General features: G+C 31.3%; 1 protein-coding gene across 1 annotated transcript; it reads right to left on the bottom strand.

Moving 5' to 3' along the window:
* Nucleotides 1-2,036: 2,036 nt before the first annotated feature.
* LOC149249902 (serine/threonine-protein kinase UCN-like) lies at nucleotides 2,037-6,451 on the bottom strand. The gene is made up of 2 exons (XM_089458822.1): nucleotides 5,916-6,451; nucleotides 2,037-3,100 (listed from the first exon to the last, which is right to left on the bottom strand). Exons 1-2 carry the CDS (start codon nucleotides 6,341-6,343, stop codon nucleotides 2,404-2,406), a joined length of 1,125 nt encoding a protein of 374 aa, XP_089314948.1. The 5' UTR covers nucleotides 6,344-6,451; the 3' UTR covers nucleotides 2,037-2,403.
* Between the last annotated feature and the right edge of the window lie 9,163 nt (nucleotides 6,452-15,614).

The raw sequence follows: 15,614 nt of genomic DNA, 5'->3' as shown, positions 1-15,614 counted from the left end.
AAATACATACTTGCAACAAAATTAAAAAAAGGGAATTATTTGACTATGGTGTTTTATACAGTGAAAAGTGAAAATAATAAAGAACTTCTCACCCTTTCATGGATTTGAAACGGTAGTTATGCACATAAATGTTAAAAAAAATTGTGTTCATTTTCATATAATGTGTTATGTAAAAATTATATTCATTTTTGTTTTGTTCTGTTTTTTTTTTTTTTTTTTAATTTTAAAGTACATTGTTTTAAAAATATCTCCATAGGACAACCAATAACACTTTATATTAGGTTTAATCATAGTTTACTTCCAGGGAAATTAATATTTTTAACTATAGATAATGGTATAAATTTTCAAAATGTTAAAAACTATTATTATTAAATTATGTTGGTGATATTAAATTATGTTGGTGATTTTAGATGATATTGGAGATGACCTTTTATGTGAACTAGCATCTAAAGTCATAGGACATGGGCACTAATGACATTGAATATATTGAATTTTATTTGGGAAAGATATTATATCATTATAGTCTTAATGTTTCTCCAATTGGACTCTCCTCAAGAGTTTTTTTGTTTGTCAATGGAGCGTGATGGAGTTCAAGCACTTACTCTGTCTTCTTCTTGTATGTCCAGGCTTAGGAACCCAATTGGCTACTTCTTCTTGAATACAAGAATATGAGTAGGCTTGTCAATCATTAGTGGTTAAGGCTTCAAGTTGAAAAATTTCCTCTTGGATCTCCGTAAGAGTTTATGAGTGAAAATGGTTGTTGCGTTTTGATCTATGGCCCAAGCTCATGATCAACCATTGGGACCTTTGCCACCCAATCCTTGGTAGCAGCAAATCCTCTTTCTAGGCATGTTGCACTAGGTTGCTAGGGACCAAGATAAAAATATCACCTAGAAAAGTTAGAAACTAGGGGGATTATAGATTAGAAAACCAAAAAAGTAAAGCGAAGGGAAACATAGATTTCCAAGGAAGTCTATCTTAGCTTCTAATGAGGTGGATCAACTAGGGGAGGTGAATAAAGGGCACTGAGTAGTGTGAAACAACCACCAAAAGATAGGAAGACCAAAACCAATGTTGAACCCCACTATGCTCTAAGCCCTACATACTATAAACCACGAAAGAGAAGCTAAACCATTAAAGAAGTTGAAAAACTAGAAGGAATTGAACATAAAATGAGTTACGCAATGTTGGCTAGCTCACCGGGTTTGAAGTTGCATCATCACGAGGACAAGTTGGCAACTGTCACCTCTCTGCCCTACTTTAGTTGTATCTATAATCACTGGTAGCATTGTGGAAAGATCTTGCTTCTTTATCCTCTGCCTTCTCCCCTCATTGTTTCTCAACATCCAGCATAAGTGTTGGAAATTTAACATCCCTAGAAGTTAATCCTCTAGGAATTAGCATGCATGATAAGCCTAGCCCATGGAGATACATCCTCCTCCACACCAGAGTGGAAACATCTAGCTTGTCACACAACCCCGAATTGTTGCACCCATATGCAAGCCCCACACTAGGTTTTTCATAGAGAAATTATCCCACTTTTAGTGAAGTTAAACACAAAGTCTCTAAAACTAGATGCAAGCCCCACACTAGGTTTTTATAGAGAAATTATCCCTCTTGCAGTGAAGTTAAACATGAAGTCTCTAAAACCAGAGTGGTTAAATTGAAAGTAGTCTACCATGAAATTATGAATTTAGGTAATAGCTATCTTCATATGTGAATGCATAGAGCTGGTTGAAGAATACTCATTTTCATTGTTATATATATTAATATGTATTAAAATTAGTTTAATCATATAAGTTAAAAGGTAAAATAAAAGTCACAAGTTAACTTGTGACAATCATGTCAATAAGAGAAAAAAATGTAGTAATAATGTTAGGAGAAAATTTAATTTTAGAACAAAAAAAAACTTTGGATCACATAAATAATTACATATTTCTATTTATAAAATAGAATTAAATTAATAAATTTAATAGCATGACTTTTTTAATATTAACTATTAAAATTATTTTTTTAATTAAAAGTTAAACATATCGTAATCAAAATAATTTTAATATTTATAATAGAAAAATTCTAAAATTTGATAATTCAAATATTTATAATTACAAACTCTAAAACTTGATAGTACCACTCTCTTTCCCATGTAAACAAAACTATAAAAGATAAATTTGGAAATCCAAACTGTCCAAACGTTTCATCTGAATGCAACTAGATACCTTGGTTTTCATTTTATGATTGCTTGCTTACATATCATTATGAACCGATATAGATGCTTAGAAACGTCCATTAGCTTCATAGATGATTAGATGCTTCCACTTCACACTCTTCTGAACCAATATAAAGGCTTAGAAACGTCCACGAGATTCATAGATGATGAGAGGCTTCCACTTCACACTCTAGCAGTCAGAAATGAGCTTCGAATGCTTGGGCATCATGAGATATATCTTGGTCAAGCATGGCCGTGTCAGTGTCGCTGTCAGGCACAAACGGAGGTCTGCAAACGAATTGCAGGTCCTCCCATCTCAATCCGTGGAAGAAACTATGGTTCTTCACATCGGTGGCTCCCATGGAGAATCCCAACCTCTCAGAGGGTTCCTTCACCAACAGTTTCTTAATGAGGTCTTTGAGTGGAGACCATGAGCCTGTTATTGGAGGATCTTTGCACATAATGTTGAAGAACGTTTCCTTTCTGCTTGAGCCACGGAAGGGAGTCTTCCCATATTTCATTTCATACATTAATATTCCTAGCGACCACCAGTCCACTGGGAAGGAATGACCCGTGCACCATAGAACTTCGGGTGCAATGTACTCTACTGTGCCTACGAATGAATGGGACTTCATGGTTCCTTCAGCTTCCCCATCAATACTAGTGGATGCAAACGACCTCTCGTCGTCCGAACTGGAATTGTTACTAGATGCAGACTCGTGTTCGGATCCGGTTTGATTAACGTGGGAGAATAGACGACGGGAGAGATCGAAATCAGTAAGCATAATGTGACCGTTGTCTTGAACCAATATGTTGTCTGGCTTCAGATCTCTATACACTATTCCTCTCTCATGTAAATACTCCAGCGCTAGTACCACTTCGGCCGCATAAAACCTGCGGCATATCACATATAATCGAGACATTAACTTGTCTATATAATAATGAAAAAATCAGAAGAAAATTAATTTCTTCAAACTATGCAATGAACCTAAAAATAAAGAAAAAGATAACTCCAATTAGGAATTTATTCCTCATATTGGTAAACAAGAATAATCTCATGGAGTTATCTATCAGACACAAAACAATTTCCTAAACCTAATGCTGATTAGACTATATATTAAAACATTTATAAACCAAAATATACGACAGTTAGCATCATAAACAGTATTCATATTTGGCACCCAAATGCCCAAGAAAACTCTAGTTTACCCTAATGAATGCATTGAAGATTTACAATTTTATCACACTGTTACTCTCTCAACTCTTGGTGGACCGTAACAGACTTGCATGCCTTACCACAACTTACGGTGTCGTGTTCACATTCGAAGTGACGATCGTTTTTTATGTGGTTCTGCTTAGAATATAAAAGGAAAATCTTTACAGATGTAGAATAATTAGTTGAATGAAAAAATTTCATTATGTTTGGTTATAATTAAAATTAATAACCATTCATGAAAAATCTTATTTTTGCAGGGGACATTTCGCTTATCTTTAGGGATAAAAATAAATAAGATATAAGTTACTTCAAAATGGGTAAAATTAAATCTTTGCATAGAATAATAAAAAAATCATTACGTTTTTTTTTTTTTTTAATTAATACAAATTTATGAAAAGACTTACGTTTTCAATTTAAGGATAAAAATAAATAAGATATAACTTAAAATTTCTATTCAAAACATTACACTTATTTCGGCTGATAAAGGTAAGTGAAATAGTCACTATTTTAAAAGAGTAAAATTTCATTCAAAACATTAAGCTCGCTTATTTCTGTTCATAATTATCACCGGAATCACAGCACAAAATGTTTAACATATCATATGCTGATTCATAATTTTCGTACCAAAAAAAACTAAACATCCATCACATGGATGGCGAATATTCATTTTTAGGTATAGTGGAGGCAAAGGGAAAGGGAACTCGAGTAGCCCGGTCGAATTGAGGGAGTCCATCGGTTGAAGGTGTAAACATCCATGACATGGATGGAGAATATTCACTTTTAGGTCTAGTGGAGCGAAAGGGAAAGGGAACTCGAGTAGCCCGGTCGAATTGAGGGAGTCCATCGGTTGAAGGTGGAGGCCATGCAGAGGGCTCGCGAGTAACATATTAAAAAAAAACCCAGAAAATCTCGATTCGTGATTTCTGTGACCAACCACAGTCAAAACCTACGAGATGAGCTTCTATTTTGTATCAGAAATATTTCAAAATCTTATTGTTACAATTGACTATGATTTTCAGATTCTAAAATATTCTCGCAATATTAAGAATCTGGGCAAAGTAGTTCCGGATTGATTCATTCGTTGTGCTGCCTCGCGCGCGAAATTTAGCAATCATAGAAGCATAGACGGGATGCCTAGAACCACAGAGATATGCGCAAGCACCAACACAATGTTGCAGCGGAGCTCGATGGGTTAATAGTTCCAGCCCAGATACATTTACGAGCGCAAGACGAATAATGGCGCGCCCTTAAGACGATTTGTGAGAGATTACAGTAGGCAGCTGAAAATTGTGCAGGAATATCGGCAACGTAAACAATGTCGAAAGAACGTGAGTTGCCGAGTAACGGAGTTAGATGGTGCATCTGCCGGGAGCACTCGTGGAGAGAGAGAAGACTGCGACACAGGAAGAACAGAAACCCAGTGAAGAATCCAATCAAGAAATCCATGCAGAGAAAAAAAAAAGAGCCAAGAAGAGGACTCACAATGATAACGGGGTTGCGGATGAATGGCATGGAGCTGGTAAGTATAAATGGTATTAAAAAGCCAGATCAAGGTATGGACAAGATATGACAAAGATATGACCAGCTACAGAGGGGTGGTATGCATTTCAAAGAATGAAGATGGAGTTAATAATGCTGAAATTTACTGAAGGAGTGAGCTTGTCATATGTGAATACATTAGGGGTAGGGATTTTGGTTTAAGGTATGCGTATTTTCCTCTGAATCTGTGAGGCTTATTGTTCATGCATATAGGTTGGTGAGGAGTACACATGGTTGTAATGTCTAAGATTTTGATAATAATACATATAGTGTAATGGCACATGGGGTCATCAAGTTGTGGAATTGACCAAGTTGTGAAATTTACTTTTCGATAAGTATCGGGGTAGATTTGTAATGGTATCTTAATTTAAGGGGAATGTGAAATGTGAAATGGTTGAGTGTCCAAGATAACTTATAAATAAAATGACTAGTTACCCATGTAATCCAGTACATGGAAACTTTATTTTTATAAACTTCAACAAAAAGTGATTAAGACCAAGTTAGTTCTCAGAGTCAAATTTTTAAAAGATTGTTAAAATGATTCAGGTAAACTTGACTCAATATTAAACTGGTTTTTCCAATATAACTTATTTAAAAACCAAAAAACACCATGTTAATTTCTCGTAAAATCCCAAACAACTACATCACCACTTCTCTGGATATTTAATCCTAACCTGACCCTAAAGAAAAGTGATCTTAAAATATACCAAGTGTTGGAAAAGTAATAAGAAACAATAAGATAGGAAATCCTCACATCAATAAATAAATAATAATGGAAAATCTAAAATATTTAAATTAAAGAAAAATGTTAATCTGGTCTAACTCGAAGTTATAATGATTAAAAAACTGTAATTTAACATTTAGGACTAACAGTATAGCGTAAAATTAAAATATAATTTACAGCACCCTAGATATGATCTGAAATATACAGGAAAATCAAACCAGCGGTCTCACCTTAGGGCAGATTCAGAGAGAATTTTGTTGGGTTGTGAATGCCTGAAAAGGTTGATATCTCCTCCTGAGCAGTATTCCATTGCAAGAAAGATATGGTTTTCAGACTCAAAATGCCTGACAAGGGAGGGCAGGAAAGGATGATCCAGGGTCGACAAGATCTCCTTCTCCGTAGCAGCCAAGTTAAATGCCCGTTTCTTCCTGAGCACCTCTTTGTTCTTCACCTTCACAGCAAAAGCTCCATTGGTGCTGCGCTCAACAGCAAGGAACACTGAACTCATATGGCCTTGCCCAACCTTCTTCACAACATTGAAACCCTCCAAAGGATTCAACTTCATGCTCCTCCTCGTCTCAGGCCCCGACTTGAAGGAATTACTGGTCTTCGCAGCAGAATGATCTTGTCGTTTGGGTAAGAGCCTGAGTGCAGACATTTTTCCTTACTTTCTGACCTCCTTTGACGATGTCAGTTGGATCATAAAGAAGATGATGAAATGGATGCGGTGCGTTGTATAGGGTCACTCAAACTCATGAAGGTCACTGAAAGTGCAAAGTGCTATATTGTAGCGGATGATAATCTTTTGGGAAGATAAAGTTTCATTTCTGCCACTCATTCCAGAGGAAACAGGATAAGGTTCCACTTTTTCCCGAACTGGATAAATTGAGCATTTTTAAAATATAATAAAATATTTATTGACATGTAATTTATTTCCAAGTTCAGAAATAAATTTATTAAAAGAAATAATAAAATTTTAAATGGAAAGTAATATTATTTTTTAATAAAATATAAAAATGTTGAGTTAATTTTATTGTTTTATTTTAAATTTATATATTATTAAAATCAATCAAACTTAACAATATTATTAAAACTAAATTTTAAAAAACACAACAATTAAAACAAGTTTGAAAATATGAAAACGATAATTAATTACAAAATTTTCAATTCAAAATATAACAAAAGAAGATATAAACAGTAATGAAAAAGACACATACTTTTTGAAGATTCTTAATAATGGAAAAGGGCAGATACCTGTTTTATGATTAAAATTTTTAATGATGAAAAAGAAAGATACATGTTTGGGTTCGAAATTCTCAGTAATAATTTTGACTAAGTTTAAGAACAGTTTCTATTAATTGAAAAATAATATGAATACCCTTGACCGATGTCCTGTTATATATAGATTACAAATATTTGGAAAAAAAAATGGAAAGATGATAAGGAATTGGAGAACCAAAAAGTAGAGAATGCATGTATGATAATGAGGAAGAATCCAGAAACCTGTGACACGTTCCTGTCATTTTTATTGAGCTGTCTCGGTCTGCTCTGGATATGCATCCTTTTGAATTTTGTGGGGCATGAATTTAATGTATTTGGTTTACTTGCACCGGTTTATGTTTAAATTTGGTTGAATGTTAGAAAACATTTTAACCATGTGACAATGTAATTATATTTATTTGATAAATCACTTTTCTTTTCCCATTTTTATAAATATGGAATGTAATAAAATAAATATGTACAAGGAGGTGGAAGGTTTTAGAGAAATTTAAAATAATAAATTATAACTATAAATGTAATAAAATAAATATGAATAAGGAGGGAAGGTTTTAGGGAAATTTTAAATAATAAATCATAATAATTACTAAAATAATAATTTAATATATTGGTTTTGAGTATAACTTAAAATAATTTTTGGATTTTTTTTTTGTTTTTTATAATTTTAAGATTTAAAAATTTATTGAGTTAGTTTTTTTAGTAATATAATTTCATATATAGTAATAATGGATAACATTGTTCTAGTTTTCAGCTCATTTTGTGATTACAAAAACCTTTGATGTTTTTAGGGTTAATGCTTGTGAAATTTGTTAAACTGATATTGTTATAATTGTCTCGACCTTCATATTTTTTATATTTAACTATTTATTTTCTAGTTTAGTAGAATGCTATAGCTCTTATAGCTTGTATAGAGGTGTTTGGGAAGATGTATTTGAATAATAATTTATATAATTAGATTTCTATAAAATAAAAAGCATATAATTTTTTCTATGGTAAATAAAATAATAATAATCATTAATAACTATATTTATTATTGATTGATAAATAATTTTTATTAATAAAAACTAACAAATCGACATTAACTTAAAAAATAATTATATTTTATATATTATTATATTAAAATATATAATTTTAAATTTAAAAATTCAAATTCAAATAAAATAAAATAAATTATATACCACTCATTACCATATTCAATATCGAATAACAAAATAAATGTAAACATGGTAACATAATACTGCATAACCAAATAATTACACTACATGACAATATTTAATAATAGATATCCCAATAAAAATTCTAGATTATATACGTTCACTACCACTTTTAATACTATGTAACGAAATAAATATACCACGTCATAACATATGCATATAATATTGAGTAACCAAGTAAATATAACTCACCGTAACGTTTAATACTGAGTAACTAAGTAAATATAACACGCTATAACATTTAATACTGAGTAACCAAGTGAATTCAACGATCTTCATGTTCTCCATCCAGGGTATCACTTGTATTTCTTGCTTTATCTTGTCCCTTTATGTTATCGCTTGTATTTGTTAGTATCAACCGTATATACACGATGATTCGGACGTATTTGTATTCCAATCGTAAAAGTTCGATCTTTCAATGAGGATGTGTGTTGAGGTCTTATGCCTATCATGTTATTATTCAATGGGGATTTCTTTGGAACCTCTCTGTATGAACTTATTATTGGAAATTCAGGGCGTTTCCTTATGGAGCGTTGCCGCAATGATAAGTATGTATACCTGTAGCTACGTTCCCCATCAGGAAGGAATGATCTCCATGGAAAGCATACTGTGAAAGTAATTTGGGGTAAGAATGGTTTGGCTTTTGGTGAAACACGTGTTCAAAAGCTATATTTAGATTGACTTTTCGTTTTATGACATATGTGGCAAGTTGGTTATGGCCACGTCAAGTGAAACTCAATGTGGAATTTTTTAGAGTATTTTAAGAAATATGTTTGTTTAAAGGAGGAGAAGAAATATAAACTCTTCGATGGATGGTTTAGTATCGACTAATAGTAACCATCCATAATTTAAATATGCAATAAATTAGGTCATTTATTAATTTAAATATGCAATAAATTAGGTCATTTATGTGGTTTATAATTTAACACATTTTTATTCAATTAATTAGCGTAGAATTTTGAGAAATATGAACAAAGACAATTTACTCGAAACAATGATATTCCTTACATATAATTTCGGAGTTGAACACTATTTGAATCGTGTTAAAGGCAACAAATTTTTGGAGATGTCTCTCTACCAAAACGTAGGCTCAAAGTTTTGGGATGTCTCTCCACCTAAACGTAGGCTCAGCTGCATATAATCTTTCTACAGTTGACCACCCACGAGTCCTTAATCATTGTACTACTGCTAGAGAATCATTTGTCTCATAATACTTTTCTCACAAGATAATGGATGAAGGAATGATGTCTCTCATCTTCCTCATCGTCCATTAAATAGATCGAACAATGGAAATGGCCAGCCTGCACACATTCATTTTTCTTATTTTATTACTTTTTACATTTTCATTACTTTACTTATTTTTAATATATATATATATATATATATATATATATATATATATCGCTCTAGTGTTATTATTTACTATTTTTTTTTTATTATATTATTTTCATGATTTATTATTTATTTACTCGTATAATCTTTTATTTAATTTTTACTATTTATTTATCATTATTATCTTTTCGTAATTGTTACCATTTATTATATTATTTTATTTATTATTATTATTATTATTATTATGGGACGTAATTGTTACCATTTATTATATTATTTTATTTATTATTATTATTATTATGGGACATTACATACTCCACCTTCATTAAGGAAATCCATCTCAAAATTAATTTGAATCATTTAACATTTTGTTTATTTAGTTATTTATTACTTCACATTTCCCCTACACCCTCTATTGAACTATTATAATGAGTAGACATCGAAAGTTTCCACAACACCCCGGAAATCTCAAGGAATCCTTTTCCTTTTTTCCACTTTCGGAACCAAGCATAAGCCTCATTGGTCTGTACAATAGCCCAAGGGTGGCCCCAATGCTCGTGCTTGACTTAGGCCTCATCTGCCCCAAGGTAGTCGTTCGGTCCTAGTACTCAATGACTCTGGGCATCTCGCAAGACTAGTCCACTCCCTCCACACTCACTAAGGTTCACAGCCCGAGGTATCAAAGTCTTTACACCCCCACCAGACATCAACATCCCAATCCAATATCATGCAATTGGCCTACAATATCAGGAATTTGGCCTCCTTAAGATGGTCCCATAGCCCCTCAAGATCTATCCATCAAGAGCTATACAAGACAAAAGAACCATTAGTATATGTAGTGTTGATTGAGTTTGTCCCCAACCCATATGGTACTACATATTCTCCTTCATAGGTATGGGCTCCCATGAGATCATCAATTAAACGAGCCCTCTCAGCCCATTTGTGGATTTCATGTCAATCACCACATCTCAACATGACACTAGTGCATTACTTATAACATCGTAGTATCATAGAAAATAATTCAAATGACAAGTATTGCATGTAATCATGAAAACATAACATTTTTGTTAACCACAACATTTCGAAATAATAAGGCAAGACATGCTCATGTAAGTCATAAAATCAACATGAATTTACCACATGCTTCACCTCATGAAATCCTATCATAAGTTATAAAATCAACATCTCTATATCAAATATATATCATGGCATTGCATAATAAATTGAACCACGTGTCAATATAACCCCATATCATATCATGATAACATGAGAATCATAGATATCAAATATAGAGCAATAATACGTCATAAAAATTCATGTCATGATTTACCAGCAAAAACAATTTTGTTTTCTTATTTAAACAATAAATACCAACTATGAAATGAGATTATCCTTTTAGGATCTATGTTACATTACCAATACTATTAATGTCATGTTTTCATCAAGATACCAATTACTTTTCAATAATCATTTCCACTTCCTTTAACTAAGAAGTTGACAATTTACCTAGTAGGTATAGTCATTTACGTGCATTGTTGAATCATCTTGAACCTTAACTTCTAGCCCATAATTATTATTTCCTAATGGAATTTAGTGAAATTCATGGTTAAGATATTATTGGTGGCACAATTATTCCTAAATCAACAACGCCAAAATTAAAATTGCATGATCATTATTCATATTTTTCTTATCCATTCTAGTACCATTCTATTGAATGACATACAAACATTAGGCCATCATTTTTTAAGTCTTTTGTCATAACTAATCCCCTTGTGCAAATGGACAATTAATCTCCAGTGGTTTATCCATCACCTAGGAATCATCATTGTTCAGCTTCAAAAAGATTGGTTTATCTCATTGTGTTTCTTTCTCAATATCACTTGATCTATTTTATTATAGGTGCACCATTCTTCAAGTTGGGATGAAGGTTATTTCTCTTCGCTTTTGGCTTGTCAAACACTATCTTTGGTTTATATTTGAAGCATGAAACCACTAATACCATTGTCATCCACTAAAAGGTTTTATATGCTTGGGGTGCTTGAAAATAACTTTTTAATGGCACAAACTCAGTAAGTTGTTTTATGTGAAGCATCAATAGGTTATAAATTCACACATGAGTGACATTTATTCATGTACAACCTTTATTAGTTGATTCTCACTTCTTCTACTAATTTATGTGTAATTCTTCTCAAAGTCTCATTATAGAATTTCCAATGGTATTTCTTCCTACACTTCATGCTCAATTTTTTCTCATTAGTGTATCTTTTTCCAAAAGTTAAATAATCATTATCCTTGAAACCTTTTCCCAGTTTGTCACTTGTTGTTTCTCACCAATTACAGGTGCTCAAAACTTCCTACATTGACACTTCTAAATTTGTAGATCATCACTTTGACCCTTTACCAATCTTGTTGATCAATCCACTCATCATATTTTAAGAGAACTTCTCGGTAGAATCACCCCTTCACTTCCTCATACTAAACCTTTATCGATATTATTTTATTTTTTCCAATAGCGTCAATTTCCTAATATTCCATGTTACTAGCTTCAAAGATGGAAATATTATCAAATTGGCCTTGATTTCTCACCTTGAGTCATCCTGGTTTCTTTCCCTCCTCCCTCTTAAATATATAAAAGTGTTACACTTGGAAATGTTGATCTATTCCTCCAATTACATAACTTATCTTCCTGCAATTGATGAATTTTATTATGGATTTACTTCTCTAATACAATGTTATCATACCCTTCAGGGCCCTTGACAATGACCTTCTTTATAATTCAACTTCATTAGTTGATCATTAATGTTTCTTTCATTTCTTAAGATTGTTGTCTATTTATATATATTTTTCCATCATCTTATTCTCATAATAGGTTTTTTGTACTCCCAAGGCTATTTTTTCACTGTCTTAAGTTTATACTCATTACTTCCTTAAATTTTCACCACAATTTCCTCACACCTTCGCCAAATAGCTATTGTCTCTTTATTTCCCATTTTTAGATTAATTATAAGTTGCTTCTTCTCCTTAAGATATGAGATTTATTAATACCATGAATTACTTTTTATAACTTCTTTACCTAACCACAAGGTTACCTTCAAGCTATAGTTTATGTAATATTAAAAAAAAGTCTTAAAAGAATCGATTACCACTTTTCGTAAATGCAAAAAAATGCAACTATCAACGTACAGAAAATTGGACAAGAAAGATAATATTCACTAAGTCTAGGATCCACATTAATTTTGAAAGTTTCCTAATAGCCAACATAATTCTATGTTTAAAACATCGCTTCAAGGAGAAAAATAAAACATTCGAATAAAAATAAAACTAAAATGTAGCCAATATTTCAAAATAATTATACTATGAATATTTTCTTACTCTTTTCAAAATTACAATTAAATGACCCATAAAAAAGACTAAATAAATACATTTACCCATTACTATTCTATTTCCCATTATTTTCATTCTTTTTATTGAATTTTCTTTTTAAAATATTAAAATATTTGTTATATAAATTAATTAATAACTTCCCTCACTTTAAAATATTAATTAGTTTAAACATACACATACTTGAAAATATATAAATAAAGCATACAATTACAACATAAATATATATCATATTTCACCAATTTTTTTTTAATCTTTAATCATCATTCATATATGAATTGATTTTGATTATCTCCATGTAAAATCTATCTCCATATAAAATCTATTTTGACTCCATAATAATTATTTGGAACCATCTTAATATTTTAATTTTAATACTAAAATAAATGAAATTTGAAGAATATAATAATAACTGATATCATTTTCATTGTGGATCACTACGATAGATAAATGGAATGTAATTGTGGATTTTAGGAATTTTTTTCTGAACTTTTCTTGAAATTGAGAAAATTAAATCTACCTAAAATTTATTGAAATTAACAAACTTGAGTTTGATATGAATTTAAAATAGTCAACCTCTTGAATTTAATAGGTACTAAATCACATTGACAAAATTGGAAGTCTAAAATTACATCAAATTGGTTATCCAAAAATAACATGATGGTTTGCAATTTTCTAATTTAAATTTTAAAATCATTTTTTTTGGAAAAAAAAGGGGAAAAAAAGAAACTTGGAATTTAACATACTCAAAGTAATATTAAAAGAAGAAAAAAACACTAAAAACAAAGAAAAACTTCTAAAAATAATCTTGCATATAACTTGCCATAAACTAAAATTCATTTTGTGGTATATATTTCTCAACAATTTATATGAAAATTTGAATATCTAAAATAACAAAAGAAAACTCATAATTATATTTATAGTAAATTATTTTTTTCTTATTTTAATAACATGTCATTAGAAATTTCAGTAAACAAATATACATACAATTTAAAAGCAAAATAATAAGAATGTAAATTTAAATTTAAGTAAATAAAAAATTTAATCAATATTTCAACACTATAAACTCAACATGGCCACTGAAAAATGATAATGATTTAGATGTATAATGATTTTATTATAATTAAGAACATACAATTTAAAAGCAAAATAATAAAAATGTAAATCTAAATTTAAGTAAATAAATAATTTAATCAATATTTCAACATTAGTATGCATTTCTATAAACTCAACATGGCCACTGAAAAATGATAATGATTTAGATGTATAACGATTTTATTATTATTAAACCATTTCTTAATGCATTATAGTTCTAAATTTAGTATTCTGATAAAAGCTTTTCTAATGATAATTTATTTAATTCGTAAATATTACATTCCAATTACCTAATCACCGCTATCTAACATAAATAAAAAAGTTAATTTTAATTTATTTCTAATCAAATTTAGTTAACTCTTAAATCAAAGTTTTTCCAAAAGTATTTATTTTTAATCAAATTTATTTAACTCTTAAATCAAAGTTTTTTCAAAGGTGCAACATATAGGTTTGGATTAACGCTAGTGCAGGGTTGAAGCACATATTTAGCATAGGCAGTAAATCTATGACATTGGGTTCGAAAGTGTGATTTATACCTCACTCCACATAAGTATTATTTATTTTTCTTAGCCCCGTTGACATCAAGTCATGTGTATCGGTGGAGGGAAGGAAATCTGAGTTTTACCAAATAGAGTAAATTTCCCAGTGTAAGTTAACATTATTTTGATTCGCATATAATGGACTTCGATGGAATAAATCTATAGGTCTCCCATTCCCAAATATATAGGTTCCCATCACGACTGAGTCTCTCATAAGAATTTCAAAATAAATATGCGATTTTGACTTCAAAACTTTCTTAATTAATTTAGAACATTGAATTGATAAGAGAAATGTGTATAGATTATTGATTAATTAATCAATGGAATGTATAAGGCTAGTATACAAACAACAAAATTGGCTGCAAGGATTAGACTACAAAAACATTGCTTTCAGATGCAGGAACTGTGGGCTGACAGGACACTTGCAAAGTACATACCCAGAAGCCAAGAAAGCAAACAACAAAGAGAAGCAGAGGAAAGGATGGTAATTTCCCCCTCCTGACTCAGAGGACGACGAATCAGAGGCAGAGGAGGAAGTTACCCCCATAGAGAATTCTGAGCCTTCCCAAGGAAAGGAGACCCAAAAGGAAAACATATCAGCCAACAAGGTTTCACAGCTCCATTGAAATCAGGCAGAGAAGACAAGAAAGGATCTGAGTATGGGAGGGATCAAACGGCATCACCCCTCAGATACCTCAAACTCAGACAAGGATACAGCTCCACAGAAAGTAGAAACACAGTTAGTCCTAGCTTCGATCGAGCCCACTCAAGGAGAGTGGCGCAAGGTTGAAAGGAAGAAGGGGAGAAAAACTTGAGGTGTGAGTCCTCTACTCACTACCGGGATCGAGTTTTTCTGTCCTTTCCTCCTTTCTTTTTTCTTTTTTTTCATTCTTTCTAAATGCAGAGCAGTATTGCTACATTGCATTGTGTACGAAAGCACTGGAGCCCAATGGGCAACTTATGGGAATGATTCAATGCATATGCTTTGTGTAACATTTCATTTTTTAAATAAAAGGTTACCACTTTTTTCCTGTGGAAAAAAAGATTAATTAATCCATTCAACTTAATTTTTATATAATTATAATTTCAA

Source organism: Pinus tabuliformis, chromosome 7, assembly GCF_031772625.1.
Source record: "Pinus tabuliformis cultivar Carrire ecotype Pingquan chromosome 7, CPIR1, whole genome shotgun sequence".
Classification (NCBI taxonomy): domain Eukaryota; kingdom Viridiplantae; phylum Streptophyta; class Pinopsida; order Pinales; family Pinaceae; genus Pinus; species Pinus tabuliformis.
The sequence above is the reverse complement of the archived record's forward strand: the minus strand, read 5'-3'. Positions and strand labels throughout refer to the sequence as shown.

Bases quoted from the DNA above. Each gene is read 5' to 3' on its own strand.
- LOC149249902 (XM_089458822.1), bottom strand. From the start codon at position 6,343: ATGTCTGCACTCAGGCTCTTACCCAAACGACAAGATCATTCTGCTGCG. The intron at 3,101-5,915 runs GTGAGACCGCTG...GATATGCCGCAG, and splicing joins CTCTCTGAATCTGCCCTAAG to GTTTTATGCGGCCGAAGTGG.